This window comes from Curcuma longa, unplaced genomic scaffold (genome assembly GCF_044706935.1).
Source record: "Curcuma longa cultivar G26 ecotype Majalengka, Jawa Barat unplaced genomic scaffold, ITB_CL_G26_1.1 contig_20822, whole genome shotgun sequence".
NCBI lineage: Eukaryota > Viridiplantae > Streptophyta > Magnoliopsida > Zingiberales > Zingiberaceae > Curcuma > Curcuma longa.
The window spans coordinates 18,577-45,438 of record NW_027431495.1 but is presented as its reverse complement, the minus strand read 5'-3'; the positions used below and the strand labels follow the sequence as shown (position 1 = coordinate 45,438).

At 38.0% G+C, this 26,862-nt stretch overlaps 1 protein-coding gene across 1 annotated transcript; it reads right to left on the bottom strand.

Moving 5' to 3' along the window:
- On the bottom strand, positions 1–25,635 carry LOC141817529 (uncharacterized). Its single transcript, XM_074705168.1, has 2 exons — positions 25,232–25,635; positions 1–764 (listed from the first exon to the last, which is right to left on the bottom strand). The coding sequence occupies exons 1-2, from the start codon at positions 25,606–25,608 to the stop codon at positions 308–310; spliced, it is 834 nt and encodes a 277-aa protein (XP_074561269.1). The 5' UTR covers positions 25,609–25,635; the 3' UTR covers positions 1–307.
- Between the last annotated feature and the right edge of the window lie 1,227 nt (positions 25,636–26,862).

Below are 26,862 nucleotides of genomic sequence, written 5' to 3'. Positions count from 1 at the left end.
TAGAGTCACTCAAACTTAACCACTTCCATATGAAAACTTGTGGCTCGAGTGATTCAACCTTTTGATCCGGATTTAAAAACAGCGCTTAATGTGACAAAAGCTGCTCCGGAATTATACAAGTTCAAGCCTGAATGGCATCGAATATGAATGGTTAGAGAAAACTTCACACACATGAAACTAATTCATTTCTTAGTCCCAATCTGAATAGGATTAAATATGAATGGTTCTAAGAATGGTTAAAGAAAACCTCACGCAATATGAAACCTAATTCATTTGTTCTACTGTGTTGTTTTTTTCAGTAATCTCCTCAATTGGATGATGACTTAGCAGAATCATCGTCTACGATGGTGTGCTTCGCAGATACAGGCTGCTTAAATTCTTCAGCAAATGCAGAAGAGTACGTCTTTATCTTCCAGGATATGAGAACACTGGAAGCAATTCCAAGTGAAGGAAAAAAGTACGAGTACACTTGGGACTTCTTGGAAGCTGTTGTCGAGGCTACAGCTGCCCCAGCGAGGCTGCCAAGCGATGTGTTCTGAAGAATCATTGGCAAACAACCGATAACAGTAGGAAGAAGGAAATCAACAAGGAACACCACGTTTGTGGCAGCCAAACCATAATTGATGACATAAGAAGGCAGGGGAGAGAATCGAGCAAGAAGAACAAATCTCCAACCATCACGTTCGACTCCTCTGGCAAGGAGATGGAAGTATCTGTTGCTATGTACCCATTCCTTTGCCAATTTTGAACTCCTAAAAATTGCCCTGTCAAACAATAACTAAATCTATCAGCTTGGATATAGAAGGCATAGCTCAGAAATGAAACATGTTCTTTCTGCTAAGAGAGTTTCTGATTACAAAAAAACAAGAAGGGAAGTAGACATTGCCTGATAACTACGTGACTAATAAATCGATGGACACTAATTGTTGTGGGTATTAGTCATTATCTGCAAGGTCAATTTATTTAGCTCAACTATAATGGATGGATATCAAACTAGTTCACCTGATTGGTGTTCTCATGCTTCATTGATAGTTTGGAATCAAACAAGGTAAAATGATGTCTTTCTATGTCTGAGAAAGAAATTGCTCTAAGACATCTAAAATAATTCATTGTAGTAAATAGGAGTTACTTGAGTAGGCCAACCAAATCTAAAAACCTATTTCCCCATCAATAGTCATGTCTTGGCAACAAACTTGAAAATTTAGTTGCTTCTATATAAATATGAAAGACATGTAAAATCTCAAGGAAATTAGATGATAAATTGTGACTGACAGTAACAGTATAAAGGACACATCACAATTCTTTTTGTTAGATTCACTGTCTTGTTTATCTTTTTCCCAAGTAACCATGTCTTTTGATTGCACATCTAATGTGGCTTCTGATAGTCAGGCTCGAGTTTTGTTCAGGATGGTGGAGACCCTTAATGTGCCTAAACACATTGTCAGGCACTTGGAGCCCACAGAGGACATATAAGAGGCTGCACAAGGTGTGGTGTGGAAGGCAATGCGCCCTATCATCACATAGCACACTCTATGCACCCACTACTAATAAATAGATAGGAGAATAATTTTTACTTGTGATCGCATAGGCTTGAACTGGTCTGCCTATTAAACCTTGACCAAGCACATTAGATATCTTAGAACAACTGCTTTTTATGATAGCATGGGTCATCATTTAACTCTTAGTTGTCTGCTAGAGGTGTTCGAGAATCTATAACTATAATCAACAAGGTCCCTCCATTTCTCAACCTTGGATTAATATTCTTGATATCTGACACACCTCAAATGGCAAAATCAACATGTTACTTTAAATATATAGAATGAAGTAGCATTATTGTCATTAACAGTTTGCCATATCACCAACAGCACAGCTATAACCTGATGTACGAAACTTAAGACTAATCATTTGGGTTTAAGGAAATTAATATAAACTCAGTGTGGTTATAACCATGCTAAGTTCCTTGTGATTACAGTTTGTATAAAAAGAAAACTAAAAATAAAATAACAATGATGATTATTTTCTCTCTATTAATTTGATTTTAATCACATAATTCTCAATATGGAATGTCTTAAATATTATAAACTTCCTTATGCAGTTTAGATTAAGCACTAGTGTCAACGTTAGAAGCTCTATTAAAGCATTAAAGTAGGCCTTAGTTCCCTAAACATACTCTTTTAATTGTTTCAAGAAGGTTGTCGAAAGGGAGAGATTGACTTGTCTTACATTATCTTAAGAGGAATTGCATTCACAACAACTTGGGTCTTAACCAGAGAAAAGAAGACAGTGGATAGTAATGAGTATCAAAAAAACACTCATGAAAAAAAACTTGGCTATAGTAGACCCTAGGCCATGCATGGTCCATCTAAACTACATAATGAAGATTAATAATATTTGTGAGGTTCCATGTTGAGAATTGTGATTAAAATCAAATTAATGGACAGAAAAATAATCATTTTTTTAGCTCTAGCTTTTTTTTTTTTTTACAAAAACAAATTGGCACTAGAGAAAGGGCTGACCAAGCTATTGCAGATCATAACAAAGTGGAAAATTGTGCATCACAATTTTCTTTTTATGGGATTGGATCGTCAAGCACACATTCCTATCCAAAAGGTGCAACTCTTAGTATCATGACAACAAGAAATTTGTACGGTAAGAGGCATGCTTCCATAGATACTATAGCCGTCCCAATCAACATGAAGAGCAACATCAGTAGGCCTCACCTCCACCTACATTTGAGTGTACTCACACATCTTCTGAGGCAGTAACTAAGAAGAAAAATGAGGAACATGAAATTTCGCACTCCCCCAGACTGGCCAACTAAAGCGGGCAAATGAAAACCTGAAGGACCTAACTGGGAAGGTGAAGAGAACAAATTTAATTTATCACAAATAAGGTAATTCCAAAACAGCTTTAGGCCAACAAATCATAGGGGTATATGATGGCAGTTCTGATCCTGCTGATCATTTGGGGATTTTTCCAATCTGATATGGCATAATTTGGCACCTCAATGCAATTCTATGCAAATCATTTCCTGCCACTCCAAAGGGAAATGCCCTTCGATGGTTTACTACCCTACCTGCTCAGCCTATTTTTTCTAGCCAACTAGCTAAAGAATTCTTAGACCATTTTGCAGGAAGCAAGCATCCTCACAAAATGATGGTTGATCTTCGCGTCAACAAGAGCAACATGAACTAGTTTCAAATTTTTAGCCTGTTTTGCTACTGAAATGAATCAAATCGAGGAAATATGTGGTAGTAATACAAGCTTTTATGAAACAATGAAGCTATCAAATTTCCACGCAACGCATACATGTGGCGTTTGAACAACTAGTGATGTTGGAGCGCCACGTCAAAAACTACCTCGCTTCTTGAATTTACTTAGTGTGTAGAATGTAGGGTCGGACCATACATCTAAGAATTAGTTGGCTCATAAGATTCATATACTTTGTAAACAAAAAAAAAAGCTATCAAATTCTATTCATCATTAGCTGATCCCCACCCTGGTGGAATGAGCTAGTAGGTATGTTAACTCGAACAAAGTAAATCTCGAGCAAAGTGTTGAAAAGAGACAATACTTCACAGATGTGTGAAAAAAAGGAAATTAGAATTTCCTGGAGATTTTCAAACCTCCATCTTTTCAAAATTAGAATTTCCTGGAAACAATCCCTTTGGATGTAAGAAAAACTGAAATTATAATGCAAGTGAAGTGAAAAGGTTTTATAGAAGAGCCATGACCACACAAAATCCCACAGGCTTAGGGAAATCTTTCAACGTTTGTTATTAGCACAAGGATTTGTCAAAGTACAGAAAAATAGTAGGATTTTTCTAGACAAATAGATGAGTTAATCAAGAAAGGAGACATAAAGAAGATTACAAGAAAGATGATTGACAATAATCTCAAAGCAAATGAAACCAATAATAGTTGATATTATTGGTGGACCTGATGCAGGAGGAGATACCAAGCCTGCTAAGAAATTTTATGCTAGAAAAAATACAAGATATGCCAAGAGACCAAAGGAAGAGGTTGAACCAATTAGTTCTTAAATGCAGATGCAAAGGGTTGTACTGCTAAAAGGCCTAGTGATGCAAGAAGAGAAAAACAATTTTAATCTTTTTTATTATTTTTGTCGAGTTAGCATTTTGAGGGTATTTTCATCTTTGCAATATTAGAGTCTTGAGTCTATTTAAATCATTGTCTAGTTGATTTTAGACTTTTAATTTTTAATCAATAATATTTGTGATTGCGTCGTTATTTCCCAAACATCGAGTTTGGTTACCTATCTCCTGGTATTCTATCAAATCAACAGGGTTTAGAAAATTATTTACGGTATTCGTATTCAAATCAATAGAATCAATAGTTATCCGCTGCATCATTGTTTCCAATATTCGTATTCAAATCAATGGAATCAATAGTTATCCGCTACATCATTGTTTCCAATATTCGTGTTCAAATCAACGAAATCAATAGTTATCCACTGCATCACTTAGACCTTGAAATACACCCAATAATAGCCCCAGACCAACCTTTAAAGTAAGTATTGCCTCAGTGGAAAATATCATCGAGATTATTGAAATGGGCAATAGAATGAGTTCGATATTACCTATAAAAACACTGTCATATCTCAAATTTCATTTTGTTATTGATTTTACATGTATTGGTGAAAATGAGAAAATCATACATGATGGTGTAGGAGAAGAAAACCTAGAATATTTTCCATGGCCAAGTAATAATGCTTGTGTATTGTATATAGATAGTTCATCTATAAGAAACAAAGCATGTGACTTACCAACCATTCCAAGGAGTGACATTAAAGTATGCAATGAGATTCTCATTTTTTTCAACAACAAATAATAATAGGATATGTAGCTTCCATAATAGGATTAAAGTTGTCATCCCAACTTTGGAAGTTTCTGTTGGTACAATCATGTTCCAAGTGGTTGAGTTCGACTAAGTGGTTTCCATGTGTTTGGCAAAGGGTTTAACTAGCTAATATTGTGGAAACTAATGAAGTTTGTTAAGTGTACATGTGCAAAATATTCGACAAGTTACTGCAATTACAATGGGTAGAAAAATCCAAGTAGGTTAAGGTTGATTTCATCCTTGGCAAATTGAGAAGTTCAGCAGATGCTTGCAAATGGAGAAGCCTAAGTAGATCAAGAGTGAAGTGAGTCATGAAAGATCACAAATGACCAATAATCATGGCTTTGGGTAAAGGTGGTCCAAGCGTTTGGGCTTGAGGTTTTTGTAGGATCGAAGAGAGCGCTAGAGGGGCGCGCGCGGGGGGAGGGGGGGGGGGGGTGAATAACGCTATCTGTAGCGTTTTTTCGATTTTCGTAAAGTCCGTTCGTAAGCCTGATCGATCAAAGTTAAACAACGAAAAATGTTACAGCGGAAATTGTAAAACACAAAACTCAAAATACAAACACAAAGAGACAATGTTTTTTACTTGGTTCACAGTCATAGGTTGCTACTCCAAAGCCCACGATCGTTTGATCGTTTACATTGGGCAATCCACTATGAAACTCTTTTCTTACGAACAGAAGTTTTATCGATTACAGAAAAATAAGAACGGTAAAAATATTACCGTTCTTTGAAATTAAGTACAGAATAGTAATCGAGTTACCGAAGTTGTAAAGTCGTAGTCTTTCTGTGTAGAACTTCGGCGTTACAACAACCTCCAGGATGTTTAGACAGTCATCAGGTTGCTCTGAAATTGTTGTTCTGAGGGGTCTCCCTCAAAGCTCTTTTATTGGGCTTTCCGGACGCCTGGAAGCCTTTCCAGACGCTTCTACGCTGTCCGCCGATCCACTATCGGCGCTACTGACTCGGCACTTCCAGACGCTTGTATCCCTTTCCGGGCGCTTGTATGCTAATGTGGAGGTTCCGGATGAACTTTGACCGCCACAACGTTTATCCGAATCCGGGCACTTAGAACCAATCCGGGTGCCTGGAAGCTGAGGTGCCCCAACCACTGGGACTTTGCCGCCTCACTGCTCCGCTGGCCTGGTTCCGCTAACATCCGATCGCCTGGATCAAATCTAGGCACTTGGATTCCAGATAAGGTCGCCCGGAATCAAAGTTCGCGCCCCTCCATTCCTATATTACAAGTTAGTACAAAGGAAAAGTAACAGGAAGGAGAAAATAATTTTTGAACTATTTATGGTCTTAACTTCAGATTTCCAGTGAAATCCTACGTTAGACCGATACCTACTGTTCCACACCAGGAACGCGCCCTTACCCACTCCACTCAAGAGAATTTACCTATTTGCCTGGACTTGCCGGACTTTCCGCTTAGCATCGATCCTCGGTTCCCAGGATTTGCTGCTAGACAACTGGTCCACCTGACCTGCCTAGACTTCCCACCAAACAACTGGTCCACCTGACCTGTCTGGACTTCCTGCCATGCATCTGGTCCACCTGACCTGTCTGGACTTCCTGCCATGCATCTGGTCCACCTGACCTGCCTGGACTTTCACTTGGTGCACTTGATTCAGTTAAAATTTCTGCTTAGTCCTCCAGACCAGGACTTTCCTTTGCCTAGACTCCACACTAGGACTTTCTTTTGCCTAGACTTCACACTAAGACTTTCATTGCCTAACCTCAACTAGGACTTTCCTGTGCTCCCTGCACACTTAGATAAACACATCAATACACACCACACACTTAACTTGAATCTCGTGTCATCATCAAAACCAAGGTTCGATCATCTGATGCTCTCTGCACCAACAATCTCCCCCTTTTTTATTATGGCAACCTGAGTTTCAAGTTAAGAAAATATAAAATGAAATCATTTAATTCATGCTTAGAAAGAAAAATTCATGCATGTAATGGATATGCAATGTAATAGCATGATCTATCTCCCCATACTTTCAGGACTCCTCCTGAATTCATACTTGGGAAAACAAATAAGATTTTAAAAACTTTTGTTCTCTCCCCTTGAACTTGACATGGTTCAGTTTTGATCAGATTGATACAAAATCATTCAAGTCCCTTACAAGTATTTTGAAAATATGTTTGAAAAATTATTTGAACTTGAAATATCTATATCTCTCCTCCTTTGATATAATCAAAATAAACTAGTCTATAGGGTTGAGTCTAAGCATGTTATCTATAAAGAAAGTACTTAGAAAAAAAATGTATCCATGGGGTGCATGCCCAACTTAAGTTTTAACTAACTACTAAGAAGTAGTAGCTTGACCCAGTTAGTCAAGTTTAAGTGTATCATTCCATTTAGCTTATGCTCAGTAACACTTAACTTGATTCATCATCTTTGTTTATATTTTAAGTTTTGGTTCGATGCATAGATATAAGCATTTGGAACTTAGGCTAAAATCCTATGCATCTCATACCTTTCTAAGTTTCACAATACACAAACAAGTTAGCTAGTGTGCTTTGTGAGATGCTCAACCTAGATCTATAGGTTCATGCTTTCTAGGGAGAAATTCTAGTCTAAGGCTAAAATATTCCTTTCATTTGCTTTGAAATCAAAAATTTTAAAAATAAGTTTTTCAAAAAGAAAAAAAACTTTTAAAACATTTTTGGAAAACTAAATAATAGTAGATGTGAAAACATGAGTTTTTGAAAAATTCAAAGTTTTCCCTTAGTCTACCAAACATAGCAAGAGAATTTTAGCTAAAGGACTAAAATGCAAACTAAGGTAATAATACTGAAAAAGTGTATAACAATGTCAATGAGTCAGTACAGATCTAATCGAAAGTATATCTCCTAAGGGGGTGGTGGTGGATGACTCATGCTCCATGCCCTAAATAAGTCCATCGACTGAGTGTGTCTATCCATCATGTCGGCATGTCTAGCTAGGCTTCTCTCCTCCTGAATGTCAAATCGACTGAGCATAGTTTGCTGCAGACTCTGAACAGTCTCCTCGAGTCTAGTCAGTCACTGAACTGTAGGTAAGTGGAAGTGGAGGTGGAGGAAGCTGGAGTAGATCCTCTGGGTCTAGGTCGTCGTCATCCACGTCGACGGCGACTGGTGGAGGTGGTGGCTGGGGTTGGGGCCCTCGTCTCCAGGACAACACCCCATCCTCATCTACACTGATCCCAACTGATGATAGACTCCTAATCCCTAGCATGTCAAACTCATTAGGTCGTTTGACTTCACCATCGGTGATGTCAAACCCTAGTGATGCTAAAAATGAGGTCAAAATGTGACAGTAGAGTATGTGGACCCTCCTGCTAGTGGTGATGCTGGAAGAAAATATGATGGCATGATAAATGTGTAGACTAATATCTACATCAAATCTATGAATCAATGCATAAAGTAGAAAAGTATGAAATGGTCGCATCATAGCGACGTCCCTGGTAGTCAGGGGTAAAATGCATGTCACTAACATCCTATACAGGACATAGTTCTGTATCCTAAATCTGACAGAGGAGAACTGAGTCACAGTAGGAACCCGCTCCTCCTCAAAAAAATATAAATGCATGAGATCTAAGGTGACATGAGAGTAGGGATCCCCAAAAGGTACATCCCTAGGTGGGTAGCATGCAAATGGACACTGTGAGGGGCAAAGTCCTAGAAAATCTCTAATGACAATGGGTGAAATAGAAATATCCCTCCCTCTAAACTCGGATGGAATAGGTCAGGTCATCGACCTAAACTAGATTATTATACAGCTCAGCACACAGGCTCGTGTTAACTGGGTTGGTACAATAAACTAGTCGTTAAAGACCATAATAGTCTATGACCTCCACCGAAGGTATGCATGAACGTGCAAAGAATGTCCTACAAATATATCTAGAATGCAATGGTATAAATGATAATGACATGAACCTAATTCTATGTTCCTCAGTAGGGAACCTGAGGTCAGAGCTGGGTGTCCTAGAGGGGCCAGCCTCATTACCCCGTTTCTTAATCCTAAAGCATAAGAATAAAGGATTTAACTATTAAAAATAAAATTAATTAATTTGAGAGTGATTTTAGAGGCTTACCTAGGCATTTTTGGAGAATATTACTAGAACTGACGACCTAGAGTGTTGCCGGTGCCGCGGGAAGGGGGATTTGGGGATAGGAGAGACTTTTGGTGTGGTAAAATTTGGTGGGGTCGCGGTTACTTTTATAAAAGGGTTCCGGGCACCTGGAAGCGGAATCGGGACACTCGAATCTTAGCGGTGCGGGGTGCCTGGATTTCCTTTACAGGCGCCCGGATTCAGAAAACCGAGGGCGCCTGGGAAATCTGTGGGTCGATTTCTAATTTTTCCCTTCGGGGCACCTGGATTTTAATTTCCAGGCGCTTGGAAAAAGCTGGGCCGGGCTTTTCGGGTCCGTTTCGAGATTTTTGGGTTGGATTTAATTTAGTTAATAGTTTGATTTGTTAAGTTTTAATATGGTAAAATTGATTAATTAATTTTATAAATTTGGTAAATTTTATTTTATTAAAGATTTGGTAAAATTTTATTAAATTATAAATTTGGTAAAATTAATTATTAAATTAAGTTATAAATTTGGTAAAGGATTAGTAAGTTATAAATTTGGTAAAATTTGGTAAGAATTATTACGTAAGAATTAAGTTATAAATTTGGTAAAATTAATTAAGTTATAGATTAATTAAAATTAATTAAGGTAAAGTTTATTAATGATTAATAATAAAAAAAATTTATTAAGGATTAATTTAAGATTAATTAAGATAAAATTTATTAAGGATTAATTAAAATTAATTAAGATAAAATTAATTAATGATTAATTAAAATTAATTAAGATAAAATTAATTAAAGATTAATTAAAATTAATTAAAATAATTAATTAATAAAATTAATTAAGATTTTATTAATCGGTACATTTAATAATCAATTGATTTCAATTAAAGTTTTAATTAATTAAGCTATGTTTTATTGATTAATTAATTTTAGTTAAATTCATCAAATTAATTTTAATTAAATCTTAATTCATCTCACTCATTTTTAGATGATCATACAATTAATCCTATAGGTTGTGTGAGATGATTTTTCCAGTTTTATCTTATTTAATTAATTCACCGTTATCTATTATTTGATTAACCTTGGGTTAGATTCAAGTTTAACCATTCGACTCTCTAAACATACATTTCAAGAGTCAGCTTCCAAGCGGTGGCGAGGCACAGGGGCCTTCTTGGTTATCGGAACAACGACCACTTTCTAAGACAAAGCTGATTCAGGAAATCATATGCTTAGCTAATCTAGAGAAAAACTTTGGTCTAACTAGTCTAGGATGTGGCGAGGTAGCTTCGGCTAGTTCGACTTAGCTAAGCAAACTAAGTAAGGTACTCCTTACCCCGCTTGACTATTTAAACTAGGTTTCCCTAACGTACTATCATCTCGCCCCACCCTGGTACTATGTTGGGCAAGTGTTAATCAAATATTTGTCTTTACCTAGCCTAGGTTGTTCTAAATGCAAAAATACAAAAAAAAAATAAAAAAAAAAATTGCAAGCAATCATTTAAGCAAGGTTTTAGGTCCCCTGGATCACGACCCCTATTGGGTCTGATCAAATAGTGTATTTGATCCTTGGGGACCCAGAATTGGTTCAATCCAATTGGATTAGTCAGTTTAGATTTATGAACCTCATGCTTGGACTCTTGGTTTCTTGGGTCTGTGCAGTAATGTCATGAATGCTCTATGCTTAGCTTTATGTCCAATTCCAGATCTATTATATCCATCCCTTTGGTTTCCAAGAATCATATCAAGATACTTGGAACCTGAGGTGAATTTCTCAAGTGATCTTTTCATATCGTCAACTTAAAGTTTCAATTGAGAGTTCTCTTCCTCAAGTTTAACTTGAGTTGAGTCCTCAACTTGAGTGACTTCAGTTGGCGGTCTGGAGTTGACTTTCTCCTCCTCTTAGAGCAATTCAACTTGGGCATTGGATTTACAAAGCTTTTTTTGTTAAACTAAAAATTATAGAGCATAATTTTTCAGTACTTACAGCGGTATTGAAATCTTCGGAAATGGATGCGCATCCGTAGCTTGAACTTGAGTCGGTGTCTGATTCGTTGTCGGTCTCCGTTGGTTCATCCCGTGCCGGAAGCGCAAGAAAGCTTAGTTGTTGGTTCTTCATCTGACTCTTCTGATAATGATTCATCCCATGTTGCTTTTAGTGCCTTCCTTCTTGATTTTCGTTCCTTCTTTTAATTTGGGCATTCTGATCTAAAGTGTCCTTTCTCCTTGCACCGGTAGCACGTTAGCTCTGTTTTGCTGGTGGAAGGTTTGTTGGAATTCGACTTCTAAACCACCTTCTTCACTTTTGACTTCTTTATACCGTGCTTCTTTCACAGCATCTTTCGGACCAAGTTCACCAATTCTATTGTCACTTCGTCATTGCTCTTGAATCTGACGATGTATCAGATTCTTCTTCCGTTATCTTTTTGGATCTTCTTTCTTTGGATGATCCTGCAATAAGAGTTATACCCTTCTCTTCCTGTTTCAGCATTAGTCTATTCATGCAATTCAAATTCCAAAAATAATTCGTCTAATTTAATTTTAAAAAGGTCCCTAAAGAGCTTGTAAGCATCCACCATAGATGCCCACAAAGTGTTCCTTGAGAACGCTTTCAAAGCATACCTTATGATATCCTGATTTTCCACGGGTTATTCGATTGCGTGTAGACCGTTCAATATGTCTTGGATCCTTACGTGAAGTGCACTTGCCAATTCTCCGTCCATCATTCGGATGTAGTACAATTTGTTCATTAGGAGATCTCTCTTACTGACTTTTGTATCCGAGGTGCCCTCGTGCAATTCAATCAGTTTGTCCCAAAGGACTTTTACACTGATGAAGAGCCCAACTCGGTTTAATTCTTCCTTGGTCAACCCATATTGCAAGGTCTGGGTTGCCTTTGCATCTTCTATCTTTTTCCTTGTGGCCACATCCCATTTGTCGCAGGATTGTGATAGACCGTCATTGTCAGTCGGGATTGTGAATCCCGTCTGTATGACTATCCACATCTTCACTTGTGTCTTCAAGTAGTACTCCATTCTACCTTTCCAGTGGATGAAGTCCTCCCCGGAGAACAGCAATGGTCTTGCGGTACTGAATCCTTCCTGATGAGCCATTTTTTCTATCACACAGAAAGAATAAAGAAAATTGTTCCAAGACTTGATCTTGGATTAGCAGTGTGGGAGAAAAATGAAATAACTTTTAAAAAAATTTGAAAAAATTTCGAAAAACCTGCTCGACCAGTGGTTGCACTGTGTTCGAGCACCCCGCTCTGATACCAATTGTAGGATCGAAGAGAGCGCTAGAGGGGGCAAATAGCGCTATCTGTAGCGTTTTTTTTTTTTTCATAAAGTCCGTTCGTTTTCGTTCATAAGTCCGATCGATCAGAGTTAAATAGCGAAAAATATTGCAGTGGAAATTGTAAAACACAAAACTCAAAACACAAACACAAAGAGACAATGTTTTTTACTTGGTTCACAGCCACAGACTGCTACTCCAAGGCCCACAATCGTTTGATCGTTTACGTTGACTAATCCACTATGAAACTGCTTTCTTACGAATAGGAATTTTGTCGATTACAGAAAAATAGGAACGGTAAAAATATTACCATTCTTTGAAATTAAGTACAGAATAGTAATCGAGTTACCAAAGTTGTAGAGTCGTAGTCTTTCTGTGCAGAACTTCGACGTTACGACGACCTCCAAGATGTTTCTTCGCGCGCAGACAGTCGTCGAGTTGCTCTGAAATTGTTGTTCTGAGGGGTCTCCCTTGAAGCTCTTTTATTGGGCTTTTCGGGCGTCTGGAAGCCTTTCTAGGCGCCTCCAAGCTGTTCATCGATCCACCATCGGCGCTGCTGACTCGGCACTTCCAGACGCCTGTATCCCTTTCCGGGCACCTGTATGCTGACGTGGAGGTTCCGGATGAACTTTGACCGTCACAGCGTTTATCCGAATCCGGGCGCCTGGAACCAATCTGGGCGCTTGGAAGTTGAGGTGTCCCGACCACTGGGACTTTGCCACCTCACTGCTCCGCTGGCCTGATTCCGTTGACATCCGAAGCCTAGATCAAATCCGGGCGCCTGGACTCCGGTCGCTTGGATTTCAGATAAGGTCGCTCGGAATCAAAATTCTCGCCCCTTTATTCCTGCATTACAAGTTAGTACAAAGGAAAAGTAACAGGAAGGAGAAAACAGTTTTTGAACTATTTATGGTCTTAACTTCGGATTTCCAATGAAATCCTGAATTAGACCGACGTCTACTGTTCCACACCAGGAACACGCCCTTACCCACTCCACTCGGGAGAATTTACCTGTTTGCCAACAAGTCCTCCAGACTTGTTGAACTTCCCGCTTAGTCTCAATCCTCGGCTCCCAGGATTTGCTACTAGACAACTGGTCCACCTGACCTGCCTAGACTTCCCGCCAAACAACTGGTCCACCTGACCTGTCTGGACTTTCTGCCATGCATCTGGTCCACCTGACCTGCCTGGACTTTCACCTGGTGCACTTAATCCTGCTAAGATTTCTGCCTAGTCCTCTAGACCAGGACTTTCCTTTGCCTAGACTCCACACTAGGACTTTCCTTTGCTTAAACTCCACACAAGGACTTTCATTGCCTAACCTCAACTAGGACTTTCCTGTGCTCCCTGCACAATTAGATAAACACATCAGTACACACCACATACTTAACTTGAACCTCGTGCCATCATCAAAATCAAGGTTCGATCATCTGGTGCTCCCTGCACCAACAGTTTTTACCTTGAAGCTCTATTGGCTTATGCTTTGATTTGCTTTGTTGTTTCAATCTCATTGTATTTTTGTAAGAGCCTCTTCCTCCAATAAGGAAAAATGATAGTGGGTTTTTGTGAGGTGACTCGTGTTACGAGTTTATAGGCTGTGGAGTAAGAATTTTAGATTGCAAACCATACTAAAAGAATTGAGCTACCGTTGCCTGTTTTATTATTGTATATTTTGTTTTGTAGGGTCCCCAAGGATGTCTGTATCTCCACAATGACATGATATTGTCCACTTTGAGCCTAAGCCCTCATGGCTTTGCTCTTGGACTCTCCCCAAAAGGCCTCATACCAATAGAGATATCTTCCATCCTTTTAAACCCATGATCTTTTCCATGTGCTTTAGATGTGGGACGATGTTTGCACCATTGCAACCCAACAATCCCCCCCTCAAACAAAGGACCACAGGCCCCCCGATCTGAATCCTCGACCCACAAGGACTTTTTGCCCCTCGGTCCACCTGACCTACTAGGACTTCCACCTAGCCGCAACTAGGACTTTTTGCCCCTCGATCCACCCGACCTACTAGGACTTCTCACTTGGTGTCTGGTCCTCTTGATTCAGACACGGGAGCACCCACTTCTTTTGTTTAAGGTTCAAACCAAATGGTTAGATCTGGATCATGGCTCATCCGGCGGTTAGTCCGGTGAAGAGCGGTCTCGCTCTGATACCACTTGTTGGGTCCAAAAGGATGTTCGTATCTCCACAATGGCATGATATTGTCCACTTTGGACCTAAGCCCTCATGGCTTTGTTCTTGGGCTCTCCCCAAAAGGCCTCATGCCAATGAAGATACTTTCATCTGATGTTGCTCCCCCTTCATCAGTGCTCTCTTCTTGATGACTTGCCATCAGAGCAAGTCCGGCGTACTCTTGAGTTTCTGATTCGTCAGACGAGGTCTCGTACCAGGTGGCTTTCAATGCCTTCTTCCTTTTTGGCTGAATCTTGGATTTGGGACACTGATCTTTTAGATGCCCCTCCTCGTTGCAGTTATAACATCGGACAGTACGTTTCTTCGGAGATCGCCTTGTCTTCTGCATCCTTGAAAATTTGTTAGCTTTAAAAAAACTTTTAAAATTTCTTACCATTTGTGTTGTCTCTTCGTCGTCCGTCGAGGATTCTGATCCCTTTTCCGTTCTCCTTGTGTTTAGGGCAATATTGCCTATTTTTTTAGATCCTGACACACCGAGACTCATGTAATTCAAAAATAGAAAACATTTCATCTAGCGTACTTACCTCTAAATCCTTGGAAATATAATAGGCGTCGACAATTGTACTCCACTCCTGGATTCTCGGGAAGGCGTTGAGGGCATATCGAATGGAATCGCGATTACTTACCGATTCGCCGAGTTGGGTGAGTCCGGAGATTAGCTCCTTAATTTTTGCGTGAAGTTCTGCCACCGTTTCTCCTTCCATCATTCGTAGATTTGTTAGTTGATTTCGTAGAAGGTCCTTCCTTGTTGACTTGGCTTTTGAGAACCCTCATCAAGTTCTAAGAACTTCTCCCATAGTTCTTTCGCGGAGTGGTAGGTGCCGATCCGATTTACTTCTTGAGTAGGTAAGACTGTTAGTAGATGGAATTCAGCCTTACCATTGGCGACGGACTCAGATTGCTCCTTCTTATTCCATAGGCATTCTTCTTTTTCATCCCCATTCGTATCTTTTGAAACTGCAAAACTGTATTTAATAGATAATAAAATATCAAAATCGGTACGAAAAAATACTTCCATTTTCTTTTTCCAAACGGTGAAATCCCCTTCGAATTTGGGTGGATGGATATGCGCGCCGGCCATCGTCCTGTTGCTTTATCGGGCGGTTAGTCCTTCAAAAGCGAACCTGCTCTGATACCACTTGTTGGGTCCCCAAGGATGTCTGTATCTCCACAATGACATGATATTGTCCACTTTGGGCCTAAGCCCTCATGGCTTTGCTCTTGGGCTCTCCCCAAAAGGCCTCATACCAATAGAGATATCTTCCATCCTTTTAAACCCATGATCTTTTCCATGTGCTTTAGATGTGGGACGATATTTGCACCATTGCAACCCAACAGTTTTCACCATGCAACTAACATTTGACTAAACTTTGCTTTAGAGATTTTAAATTGTCTATTTCATATTTCAACTATTCACCTTCTCTAGCTGCCATATTGATCCTACAATACTCATAATTGGTACAGAAGCATGCTAATGGAGAATATACAAGATATGACCCTATATTATTACAATACAAGCATATGGTATGTACGGAAACTTTATAAAGCCTTGACCTATTTTTGAATATACCATCTAAAAGTTTAAACTCACAAGTTGATGCTTTATCAGAGTTCACAATTGGAGTTCGAAATGTGTCAAATTGGAAAGTTCAAATAGAAACCATGACAAAAGAGGAGCATAGATGAGATTGAAATTGCTGCTACTAATGTTAAGGCAAGTTGGATTGTTTTGATGAAATAATACAAGAAACTAAAGAATTTCCCGAAGCCTATGTGAATCAAGAAAATAGATCTTTGGTATCGTGTGATATTGTGAACCAAGAAATATTGTATAAGAGAAGATTCTCACAACCACTTTGAAAATGCCTAGGCAATTCACAAGCAACTATTGTCCTAGAGGGACTTATGTCAATCTCGAGCCTTGACTTTTAATTGAAGTAATAAGATACAGCAGAGTACACAAAAAGGTAATTAAAGTTCACATAAGTAGGAAACCTGCAATTAGGCCTTGTATAACGAGACATTCCATGTTGAGAATTATGTGATTGAAATCAAATTAATGGAGAGAAAATGAACTTCTTTGTTATTCATCCAGTAGACCCTTTCACTATGTAATTTGTTTCTAGTGGTTGTTTGGCACCTTCTTCCATTAAGCATTTTGTACCTTCACTTAAGTGACTCTAGTGCTTCTTCCAGTGATCCAACTAATAGTGACCTTTCAAAGGAGGTGGGCATTTCAAGAAACATTGTATAAGAATTTCATGCAAAGTTGAAGACACATGAACGTCTAGTCGAATATTACGAACAATCATTTGTTGACTTCAGTATTCTAAATGACGGCTGAAGCGGTGCCTAGGCGGGAGGTAGGTATCAACCACACCACCTTTACCTTAGGCGATGCTTTAGGTGGTCAAAGATGAGACGAGGCTGGTGAGGCAAGCGAGAAGGCGCGTGAGGCAGGCGAGGCAATGGATGAGACAGTCAAAGTCAACAACATTTAAAAAACCCTACAACCTTTCCAAACATAAATAACTTCACAACCCAAGTCACCCACAACTTACCTCCTTCCGCCTAGAACCATCGCCACTATTAGGTTAGCTTTTATATATTTCTAGTCATGGATTGAAATCTTGAGACGTTCCTGTGTCGGCTCGCCACAACGCGTTTCCTGGGCCCAGCGAAGAGTCCAAATGCGTCGCTCAAGCCCAACAATAGGCCTAACAATAAGTCTAAATGTGTTATCCGAGCTCGACGACCAGTCCGAAAGTGTCGTCGAAGACCAGTGATGCATCCAAACTCATTGCGCAAGCCGAAACAACGATAAAAGGGTCGGATTTAGATTTTTAACTTAGGATTTAATTAAATAACTCTAGATTAATAATTTTAATTAACTCCTAGCTATCATTGCAATAATTTAAATAGACTTAATTAAAACCTAATAAAATTATTCTATTAATTTAATATATATTTAAAAAATTATTTTATTATTTTTAAATATTTAGATTAAATCTTTTTTTGTAGTTAATATATTTTATATTTAAAAAATATCAAAACTATATCGATATGGCATGGTACGGTACCAAAACTTTGAATTTCAAACTTAGGATTTTGATAAAAGTAATGATATTGCTTTTTTAGTACTAATATGGTGATGAATTTTTATTAATTATCTTATTAGTTGCATTTATATATTTATTTATACCTTATATAAATTGTATTGTATTGTATGATGCTTATTTATGCATAAATATCATAAAGAATAATGACTATTTATAATATTATGTATAGAAAATAAAAAAAAAAAAATCAACCATCTAAGCGGTAGGTAGTCACTGACTGCCCCGCCATTGCCTACCGTGGTTTACAACACTACTAGTAAGGATTATAGGATAAAATTGTCAAATTTAAGAGATCTAGAGAGAATTATTATGAAAAAGTTGATTTTAGGAAATAAGATACTAGATATTATAAGTGCTTAAGTCCCTTAAGTAGGATTGAATGGAAATCCATATTGAATTTCAGGAGAACCTAGATGAAATTATCATATACCTATGAATGAAAAACTAGTTATTGCAGTAGATTCAAATGGGCATGTAAGGAGATTTTGGAGATTATAAGATGTACATAGAGGGTTTGGATTTGGTTAAAGAAATGTAGAGGGTAGTATGGATTTTTATTTTGCTATATATAATGATCTCATAATTGTTGATAATTCCTTAAAAAACAAAATGAATATTTAATTATTTTTACAAGTGATAGTCACCATTATCTAATAGATTTTTTCCTTACTAAGGCAATCAAATTTTATGTAAAAATTATAAGATTCTTAGGGAATTCTTAATTAATCGACAATGATCAAAATGTAGAAAATTTAAGAAGAAAAAGAATGTTTCTAATTTTAAAGAATTAGGCGGTGGAACATTAATGGTATGTTTACTTCGAAAGATGGAAAGGGGAAGGAAAGAAATGAATGGTGGGAAAACTCCATAGGGAAGGGTAAGAGAAAGGAAAGAGAAAAGAAAAGAATCCAGGAGAGAGAAAAGAAAAACTCTAGACGAAAGGAAGAGAAACGGATGAAAAAGAAAAGATAAAAATAAAAGAGAATCATAGGGCCAAGGTTACCTCCGACCGCGAGCGACCTCAGAGGTTGCTTGCGCTTGCACGGCCGACATCGAGCAACCTCAGCTTGCCCTCGCAGGCCACCGACCACGCAAGTGACCTCCAAGGTCGATCGCACTCACCCTTGGGAGGCCGCTGGCCCAACGAGTGACCTAGGAGGTCGCTCGGGCCTCGTGGGGCAGTCATCCCTGCGAACAACCTCCAAGGTTGGTCGCGCTTGTTGGGTTGCCTCCTCCCTGTAGCGCACGGCGCCCTCACGAGGCCGCTGATAGGAAGACAACATTACAAAGGAAGAGGACGTCGAGTGGGGCCTCCAATTGCGGTCGCATGAGGTCAATCGCAACTGCAAGAAATAGTTGTGCACATTGAAACATTGAAGGAGGGAATTCTTTCCGCCCGATTTGGGCGGAAGCAACAATGATGAAAAAATGATATGTCGACGGATTTATAAATTGATCTATTCATTAGGTAAATAAAAGAAAGGAAAATAACTCCCCTTATTTTTTTCAAAATACATAAAAGAAAAGAATATAATTTATCCTTTTTTAAGAAGTAAATAGAGATGAAAACTTTTTAGTAGTTTTTATTTCCTTTCTCCCAAGTAAACAAAGCCTAAGGAAATAACTATAAGATTTCCCCAAGACAAAATCAATGGAGAAGTTTAGAATGAAGAGTTTGATTATATTCATGCTATATGTATTTCACATAAGATCTAAAATGCAGCAAGATGAATCATGGGAGTGTTTAATGGTAAAGTTGAACATATAAAGAGAATTGAGTGTTGTCGTGTCAAGAAGCACAAAAGACTATTAATTTTGAAAAAGATTGTTGTAAAGATTAGTAAAGTTGTTGAGATCAAGATAAATTTGAATTGGTAGAAAGTAGATAACATTGTGGAATCAAATTACACTGTGCTTACTAAATTCTTTTGGTCACATCATTTTCTAGATCTTCCACTCTAATCAATTTAATTATTCTAATTATAAAATTTATTATTGCCTTTGAACATGTTGATACCATCTTAGTTACTAGAAAGGACACAATTAAAATAACATTCAAGAGCAATTAGATGTTGCTGCAATAGATCAATAAATGAGAAAAGGAATTAAGATGGTAAGATGGTGTAAATATGTTCAAGGGCAAACATAAATTTATATTTTGGAAGACTAAAATCAGTATTCTAAATCGCAGTTGAGACGGCCATCTAGGCGGAAGGCGAGATATCAACCGCACTGCTCTTATGGAAGGTAGCATTTTAGGCGGTCAACTTAAGTTAAAAAACCCCGGTGCTTTAGGTGATTTCAAAACAACTCATCCCGTCTTCCACCTCAAACCACTACCGCTGTTGTCCCATTGTTGTTGTTGTTGCCGCCGCCATCGTTGCTATCGCGATCGTTGCTGCCGCAGCCATCCCTTCTACTGCCACCATATTTTAGATCTGACATGGCACAATCCTAACTCTCTATTTCAGCATTTCAACTTCGGACTCGTCATTGGTCCCGGGACACATCGTCGATCTCGAGCAATAATTCCGGGCCATCGCCGAGCTCGGGTGATGCTTCCGGGCCCATCGTCAGGCTCGGACGACATGTCCAGGCCCATTGTCAGGTGACGTGTCTGGGCCCATCGTCGGGCTCAGGCAATGCATCCGGGTCCGGACTCGTCGCCAGACCCAAGCGACATGTCCAACAACACGTCCTGCACCCCAAGCCGAGACGCCGAAGCTAAAGGTTTTTCTATTTTTTTAACTTAACTTCGGATTTAATCGAATAACTTTATATTGATAATTTTAATCAAATCTTAGTTATGATTGAGATAATTTAAATAGACTTAATTAAAACCTAATAAAATTATCCTATTAATTTAATATCTATAAATTTAAAAATTATTTTAAAATATTTAGATTAATTTTTTTATTTTTAGTTAATATATTTATAGTAAGTTTTTATTCTAATTTTTTATCTTTTATTTAATTATTGAAGATTAATGATGAAAAATGAGAAATAACCAGAGGTGGAATTGAAGCGAAAGTCTAATGATATTGTTTGGGATTATGGAGGTGTTGTATTCTAAGAAAAAAGAGATTGAATTACATGCAAACTGTGTAAGAGGTTTATTAAAGGAGGAGTTTAACGGATGAAGTATCATATTGCGAGTATTGTAGGACAAGTTGAAGCATGCCCTAAAGCATCTGATGAAGACAAAAAAAGAGTAAAAGTTTATCTTAAAAATAAAAAGAATAAAAAGCAAGAAAGGGTGGAAGAACTAAAAGAAGAGAGGGTGGAAGTAAATATAGATGTTGATGTAGAGGATGAAGATTGTCAAGTGGAGAGAGATTCTTCTAAAAAGAAGTCAAAGTACCTCAGGTCAATTGATAAATGGGCATCCACGATCGATCCAACAAATGCAAAACAAAACATAAATGATGCATTGAAGTTAAAGTTTACAAATGATATGCATGAGTACCTTACAAGATGGATTTATGAGGCGGGGATTCCTTTTCATGCAATTTACAATCAAAGCTTAAAACAATTTGCAGAGGCGATCGACCATTTCAACCCGAGCTACAAACCTCCAAGTCAATATCTTCTAAGAGAACCACTTTAGAAACAAGAAGCTGAGAGGGCCAAATTATCTCTAAAAAATATGAAAAAGTGCAGATGAAAAATGGATGTTCAATTATGATCGATGCATGAACAGATCACAAGAGGAGAAGCATTATGAATTTATGTGTTAATTGCAAACTAAATACTTCATTTCTTGATTCTATTGAAGAATCCATGGAGGAACACACCGGTGCTTACATCTTTGAATTTATGAAAAAATACATCAATGAAATTAGCCCTCAAAATGTGTTCAAATAGTGACGAACAATGCGACAAACAATATGGCGGTGGTGGAGTTGTTGAAGGTTACACAACCTTAAAATTTTTAGACCTCTTGTATGATTCATACAATCAACCTCATGCTTGAAGTAATTGGAAAGCTATCCAAGTTTAGTGGAATGCTTAAAAAAGCAAAGGCCCTAATAATATTCATTAAGCATATCATAGAACTTTGGCTATTATGAGAAAATATACCAAGAAGAGGGATATTATGAGACTCAGGGTGACTTGATTTGCTACTTCATTTTTTTTACTTTAGAAAGTCTCAAAGACAAAAAAGATCAATTGAGACTTATGTTTACATTCGAGGAGTGGAGCAACATAAAAGTAAAGAGTAGTGTAAGGGGAAAAGCAGCAGAGCGACAATAACAAGTATCTCTTTTTGGAATAGTATTTCTTTGGCTTTGAATGTTTTCACCCCTTTAGTGAAAGTTTTATGCCTTGTTGACAATGAAAAAAAGCCCTCAATGACCTTTTTATTGGGTGCACTTAGACAAGCCAAGGAAGAGATTAGAAAAACTTTCAAAAAAAAAAGAAAATGTCACCCCTATTTTGAAGATTATTGATGAGAAGTCTACGGGTACACTCAATGGTCCTTTGCATTATGTTATGTCGCTTACTTGTTGAATCTGATCTTTTACTTCAAAGATCTAAGCATACAAAATGACATCAATGTTATGAATGAATTCTTGAATTGTATTGACAGAATTTTTCCTACCGACGAGAACATGCAATCCACCATTTCTAATGATGAATTGTTGAAGTATAAAAGTAAATCCGAAAACTTTAGAAGAAAAATGACGATCGCGGCATATGAGAAGGTAGATGTGTGCCATGACTTTGATCCGGGTGCATCTCTTTCCTTTATTTCTATTCACTAACATATATGTCTCTTTTACCTATTTTTGAGTTTATTAATTTTTTTTTTGCCTCTTTACTTTTTAAAATTGGATGGTGGTCAAACTTATAAAAAAATGGCAATGAGATTTCTCTTTTTGACAAGTAGTTCATCGCGGTGTGAAAGAAATTGAAGTCAATTTGAAGGGGTAAGTAATAATTCATAAATTATATTATCTATTCTTTCCTTTTATTAGTTTTTACTAATTTTCTAACTGTTTAGATACATACTAAGAAGGGGATAGGCTTGAGACATCAAGACTGAATGATCTTATAAATGTTAAATTCAATGTCAATCTTATGAAGAAGAAGAGTAAAAGAGAAATAGATGAAGAGTTGTTTCTATCCCTCTCATGCTAATGAAGCTCAAAGTTGGCTTGTTGATGGTGGTGATGAAGATGAGGTCGAGTTGGATTTAAGACTCACTTAGAGAATGGTGGTAGAGGCCTCGAGAGCAAATGAAGTACTACAACCAAGGAGCACAAGGAACATCTCCATTAGAGAACTTGATGAGGATTTAGATACATCAGAGGAGAAGAATGAAGAAGATGTTGATTTTGAGTCTAATGATGAGGATTATAGATGTAGTTGATGTTGCATGTGCAGGTGATTTAGAATATTAGTTATATTTAGTCTAGTCCTTGTTGCTTGTTGCCATGTTGGATTGAAACTTTGAATTTTAAACTTAGACTTTTAGTAAAAGTAATGATATTACTTTTTTAATATTAATATGGTGATGAATCATTATTAATTATCTTGTTAGTTGCATTTATATATTTATTTGTACCTTATATAAATTGATATTATATTGTATGAAACTTAGTTATGCATAAACATCATAAAAAATGATGACTATTTATAATATTATGTATAAAAATAGTATAAAAAATTCAACCGCTTAGGCAGCCGAGGCGGTAGGTGATCAGTGACCGCTCCGCCATCACCTACTGTCATTTACAACACTAGTTGACCTTGATAGACACCCAATTCTGGCAAGAAGATATTAATACCCCAAATGGTTAAGAGGGAGATCATTTGAAACCCAAGTGGTTTGACTATAGATTTTGATGCTTGGGCAAAAGAATTTAAGTTAGGTCTTACCTTGTGATTTGATGTGTGTATCTAAGTATGCAGGGACTTAAGAGTATACACAGGAACATTTGATGACTCAGGGTCCTTGGAAGTAGGAGAAAGATAGTATGGGATACTCGAGGAATTGAAGGATGAGAAATATCGAAGCCAGCTACACTTGGAGGAGAAAATGCAAGCATGTAAAAAAGATGGCACAGGAAGGGAGTCAACAGGCTCAGTGCATCTGAGGGATGACAAGTTTGGTAGAAGAGTATATAGGTGGAGCGAGAAGGAATCACAGGGAGAGAACCAAAAGAGCTCGATTCATCCGAAGGACAAAAAGTCAAGACGAAATTTGCACAGGTAAGTTGTTATGAGATGAGTTGAGTGAACCTATAATTGGGTGAAAAGGTATAACTCAACTTAGGTGGTCTTGGTCTTAGTAGACCTAAGTTAAAATTCTGGGCAATCGGAAATACTCAACACCCTATCAAGATATGGTTATTTTGTGGATAGTTAGTGACAGTGTGCAAGGTTGCTCTGGTTTTGATGTACCAAACCAAGTCATGGGTGGGAATATAACACCACCTCACCTGGCATCTGTAGATTCTCATGCCCACAAGGTGATGGAATCCCAAAATATTACACAAGTGATAGGCTCTTTTGGATAGTCTCTTGTCTTTAGAAGATTAATTTTATTGCCATAGAGTTCTCCTTTGAGTATCTAGGGTCATATGTGTTTTTGAATCACAGCTTTATCTGCAAAAAATTTGATTATGAGGTATTTAACTTGGTTAATACAGTCTTTATATTTGGTATGTCATAATTACTAAAAATACAAAATAATCAATTTATTGTCAACCAATCTCAACATCTTGACACATGTCCAAGGTCAAATTGATTGATCATTGAGTCAAATCCTCCACCCTATAAATACCCACAAGCTTCCTGCTCAAAGGTATATTTCCTTCTCCTTGGATTCTTCATCTGATTAGGGCAATAGAGCGTGACTCCAGCAAGAAAATTCCTTGCAGTCTCATTCAAGTTTTGTCCTTTTTGAATCTTGAACTCCAACCAACTTCTAGGTTGAACAAGCTCCATCAAATTACAAAGGGCCAACAAACTTACAACCCAACTCTTCATCAAATATAGACTCTTTAAACCGATGCACCAAACACAATTTTCATTATTATTATTGAATTAAACAAAATCTTATTATATGCACAGAAATGTTAGAAAAAGTATCTTACAAATTTTATTTTTATTAATCCAATTTTATTAACTTAGTTCCATGTCCACTAAATTTGAGGATTAAAATGAGATGCATTTAGTTTACCCTAATGGAAAATGCACCTCCGTAATTATGTGTATAGATAAGTATAATAAGCTCTTACCCTTGTTCTAGGACCGACAAATCTACATTTTCTCTCTTGTGGCCAAGATCTTCCAAATATTTGTCCAATGACAACAGAAACTGACCTCCATTGTTAGTAGAAACAAAGTCATGCAGATTCAGTATTCTAATCATGAAATTAGCAAGTTTCATTTTTCAATGTTTAGATGATAAACCTCCAAAAGGGCATCAGAGGCATCAACAATGAGTAATCATTAACAGACTAATATTCCCGATGACTAGTTCGGATGATTTCCCGATGACTAGTTCGGATGATCAAACTTATTCTTACAATTTATTCAACTATAGTTTTTCACATGCGAATGAAGTAAAGAAGATCAAACGTCAGCGTTATCTATAAGACGTCACGTAACCAAATCACAGATCAAAATAAAGCAGATAACGAAAGTACAAAACAAGTGATCGGGATGACTAACCGTCCGATCCAGAAGGAGAGGGAGGCGCCGAGAACCTTTGCAGAGAAGACGCAGAGCACAGCAGGGAAGAAACCGAAGAGCAGGGAAGCACCGGCCTCGAAAAAGACGGCGTAGGGCATGCAAAGGGCGAGGGTGACGGTATGGGCGGCCACATACACCGGAATGGTCCACATCCCGAGCTTCTCTGACAGCCGCCGGAACGGCTCGATCGCCGTCTCCGCATTGAGACCGTATCGCCGGCCCGCTCCGGCCAACACCGCCAACGCGCCCACCGCCACAGCTAGCCGAATCCAAGCCTTCCCCATCTTTCCCCTCTTCGCCAATCTGCTCTCCCGTCCTTTGACACGCTTGGGCGCGGCGAGATCGCCGGGAAGCATCAACTTGGGTGGATTTCTTCTAATAAAAACTTGGAATTTTTTTGTTATTGTTGTTGTTGTTGCGTTTCTCGTTTTTTATACAATAAACACGTGTTTACGGTGGATGAAGACCAATAGCGGAGTGACACGTAATGGGTAACCCACTCATGAATCGCACGATCCTAGCACGTGACGTGAGTTCCGTAATATGATGAATCTCTTTCTTACCCTCTGTTGTAATATTTAACGATGATTTCACACTTATAATCCTAAGAGTTCAAGTATCTCATTAGTGATCTCACACTTTAATCCTTAAAAGCTCATGTCGATGGTCTCCCACTTGTAATCATAGGAGCTCAGGCATCTAATCGTACGTTTTCAAACTTCTATATTAACCCGTGAATGCCGATCAAAATGAGATGGCCATTTCAACTTATAGTAACATAGGGCTTACATTTTGATGACCAACTGATTTTTGAGCAAGAAAATGAGTCTACCATCACCGATATAATCAACTGCCTATGAATATTTGGAGCTTCAATGAACTACATGGCAAAGGTTGATGGACGCACCAGAGACATAGATTGCTCAAGTTATCAGGCTTCTAACTTGGGTCATGTCCCTTTAGATACTCAATTATACCATTGGCCGCGGTGCGGTAGTGTACGGTGAACTATAGTACTTTGATTGATACGATGATTGGGCACCTCACTTCTTGACCAAGAAGCATCTTGTCCTGTGTTGGAAAGTAGGAGTTAGGACAATTTTGCTGGGTATTGATTGTTTTGGACTACCACCCCTAGTGGCATAGTGGATAAGCTTTGCTCCATCTATAGATCTTTTATTTGGACGTCAAAGCATGCTCTTATCTCATGAGCTATTATGTGTCTTCCAAAGGAGGAAGGTGAACAGAGCCGCCTTTAGGCATAGGCCATATGCCTAGGGCCCCAATTTTATTGGAGCCCAATTTTTTAATAAAAAAAGCTGCTTGTCACAATAGACTCCCGTCACAAATTTGTGACGGGAATCTGCACCGTTCGATTTTAAAGTTAAGATTAAATCCAGGCCGTAGATTGAATGGGTGATTTACTTTAGGGTTTAGGGTTTAGCGATCGGCCGTTGATTTTAAAATCAAACGGTCCAGATTTCCGTTATAAATTTGTGACGGGAGTCTATTGCGACAAGGATCCCAACTATCAATTATTATATTTGAGAGAATAAAAAATTATTAAAATATTTTTATTGGATTTTGTAGAGATTTGGCATGGTCATTGG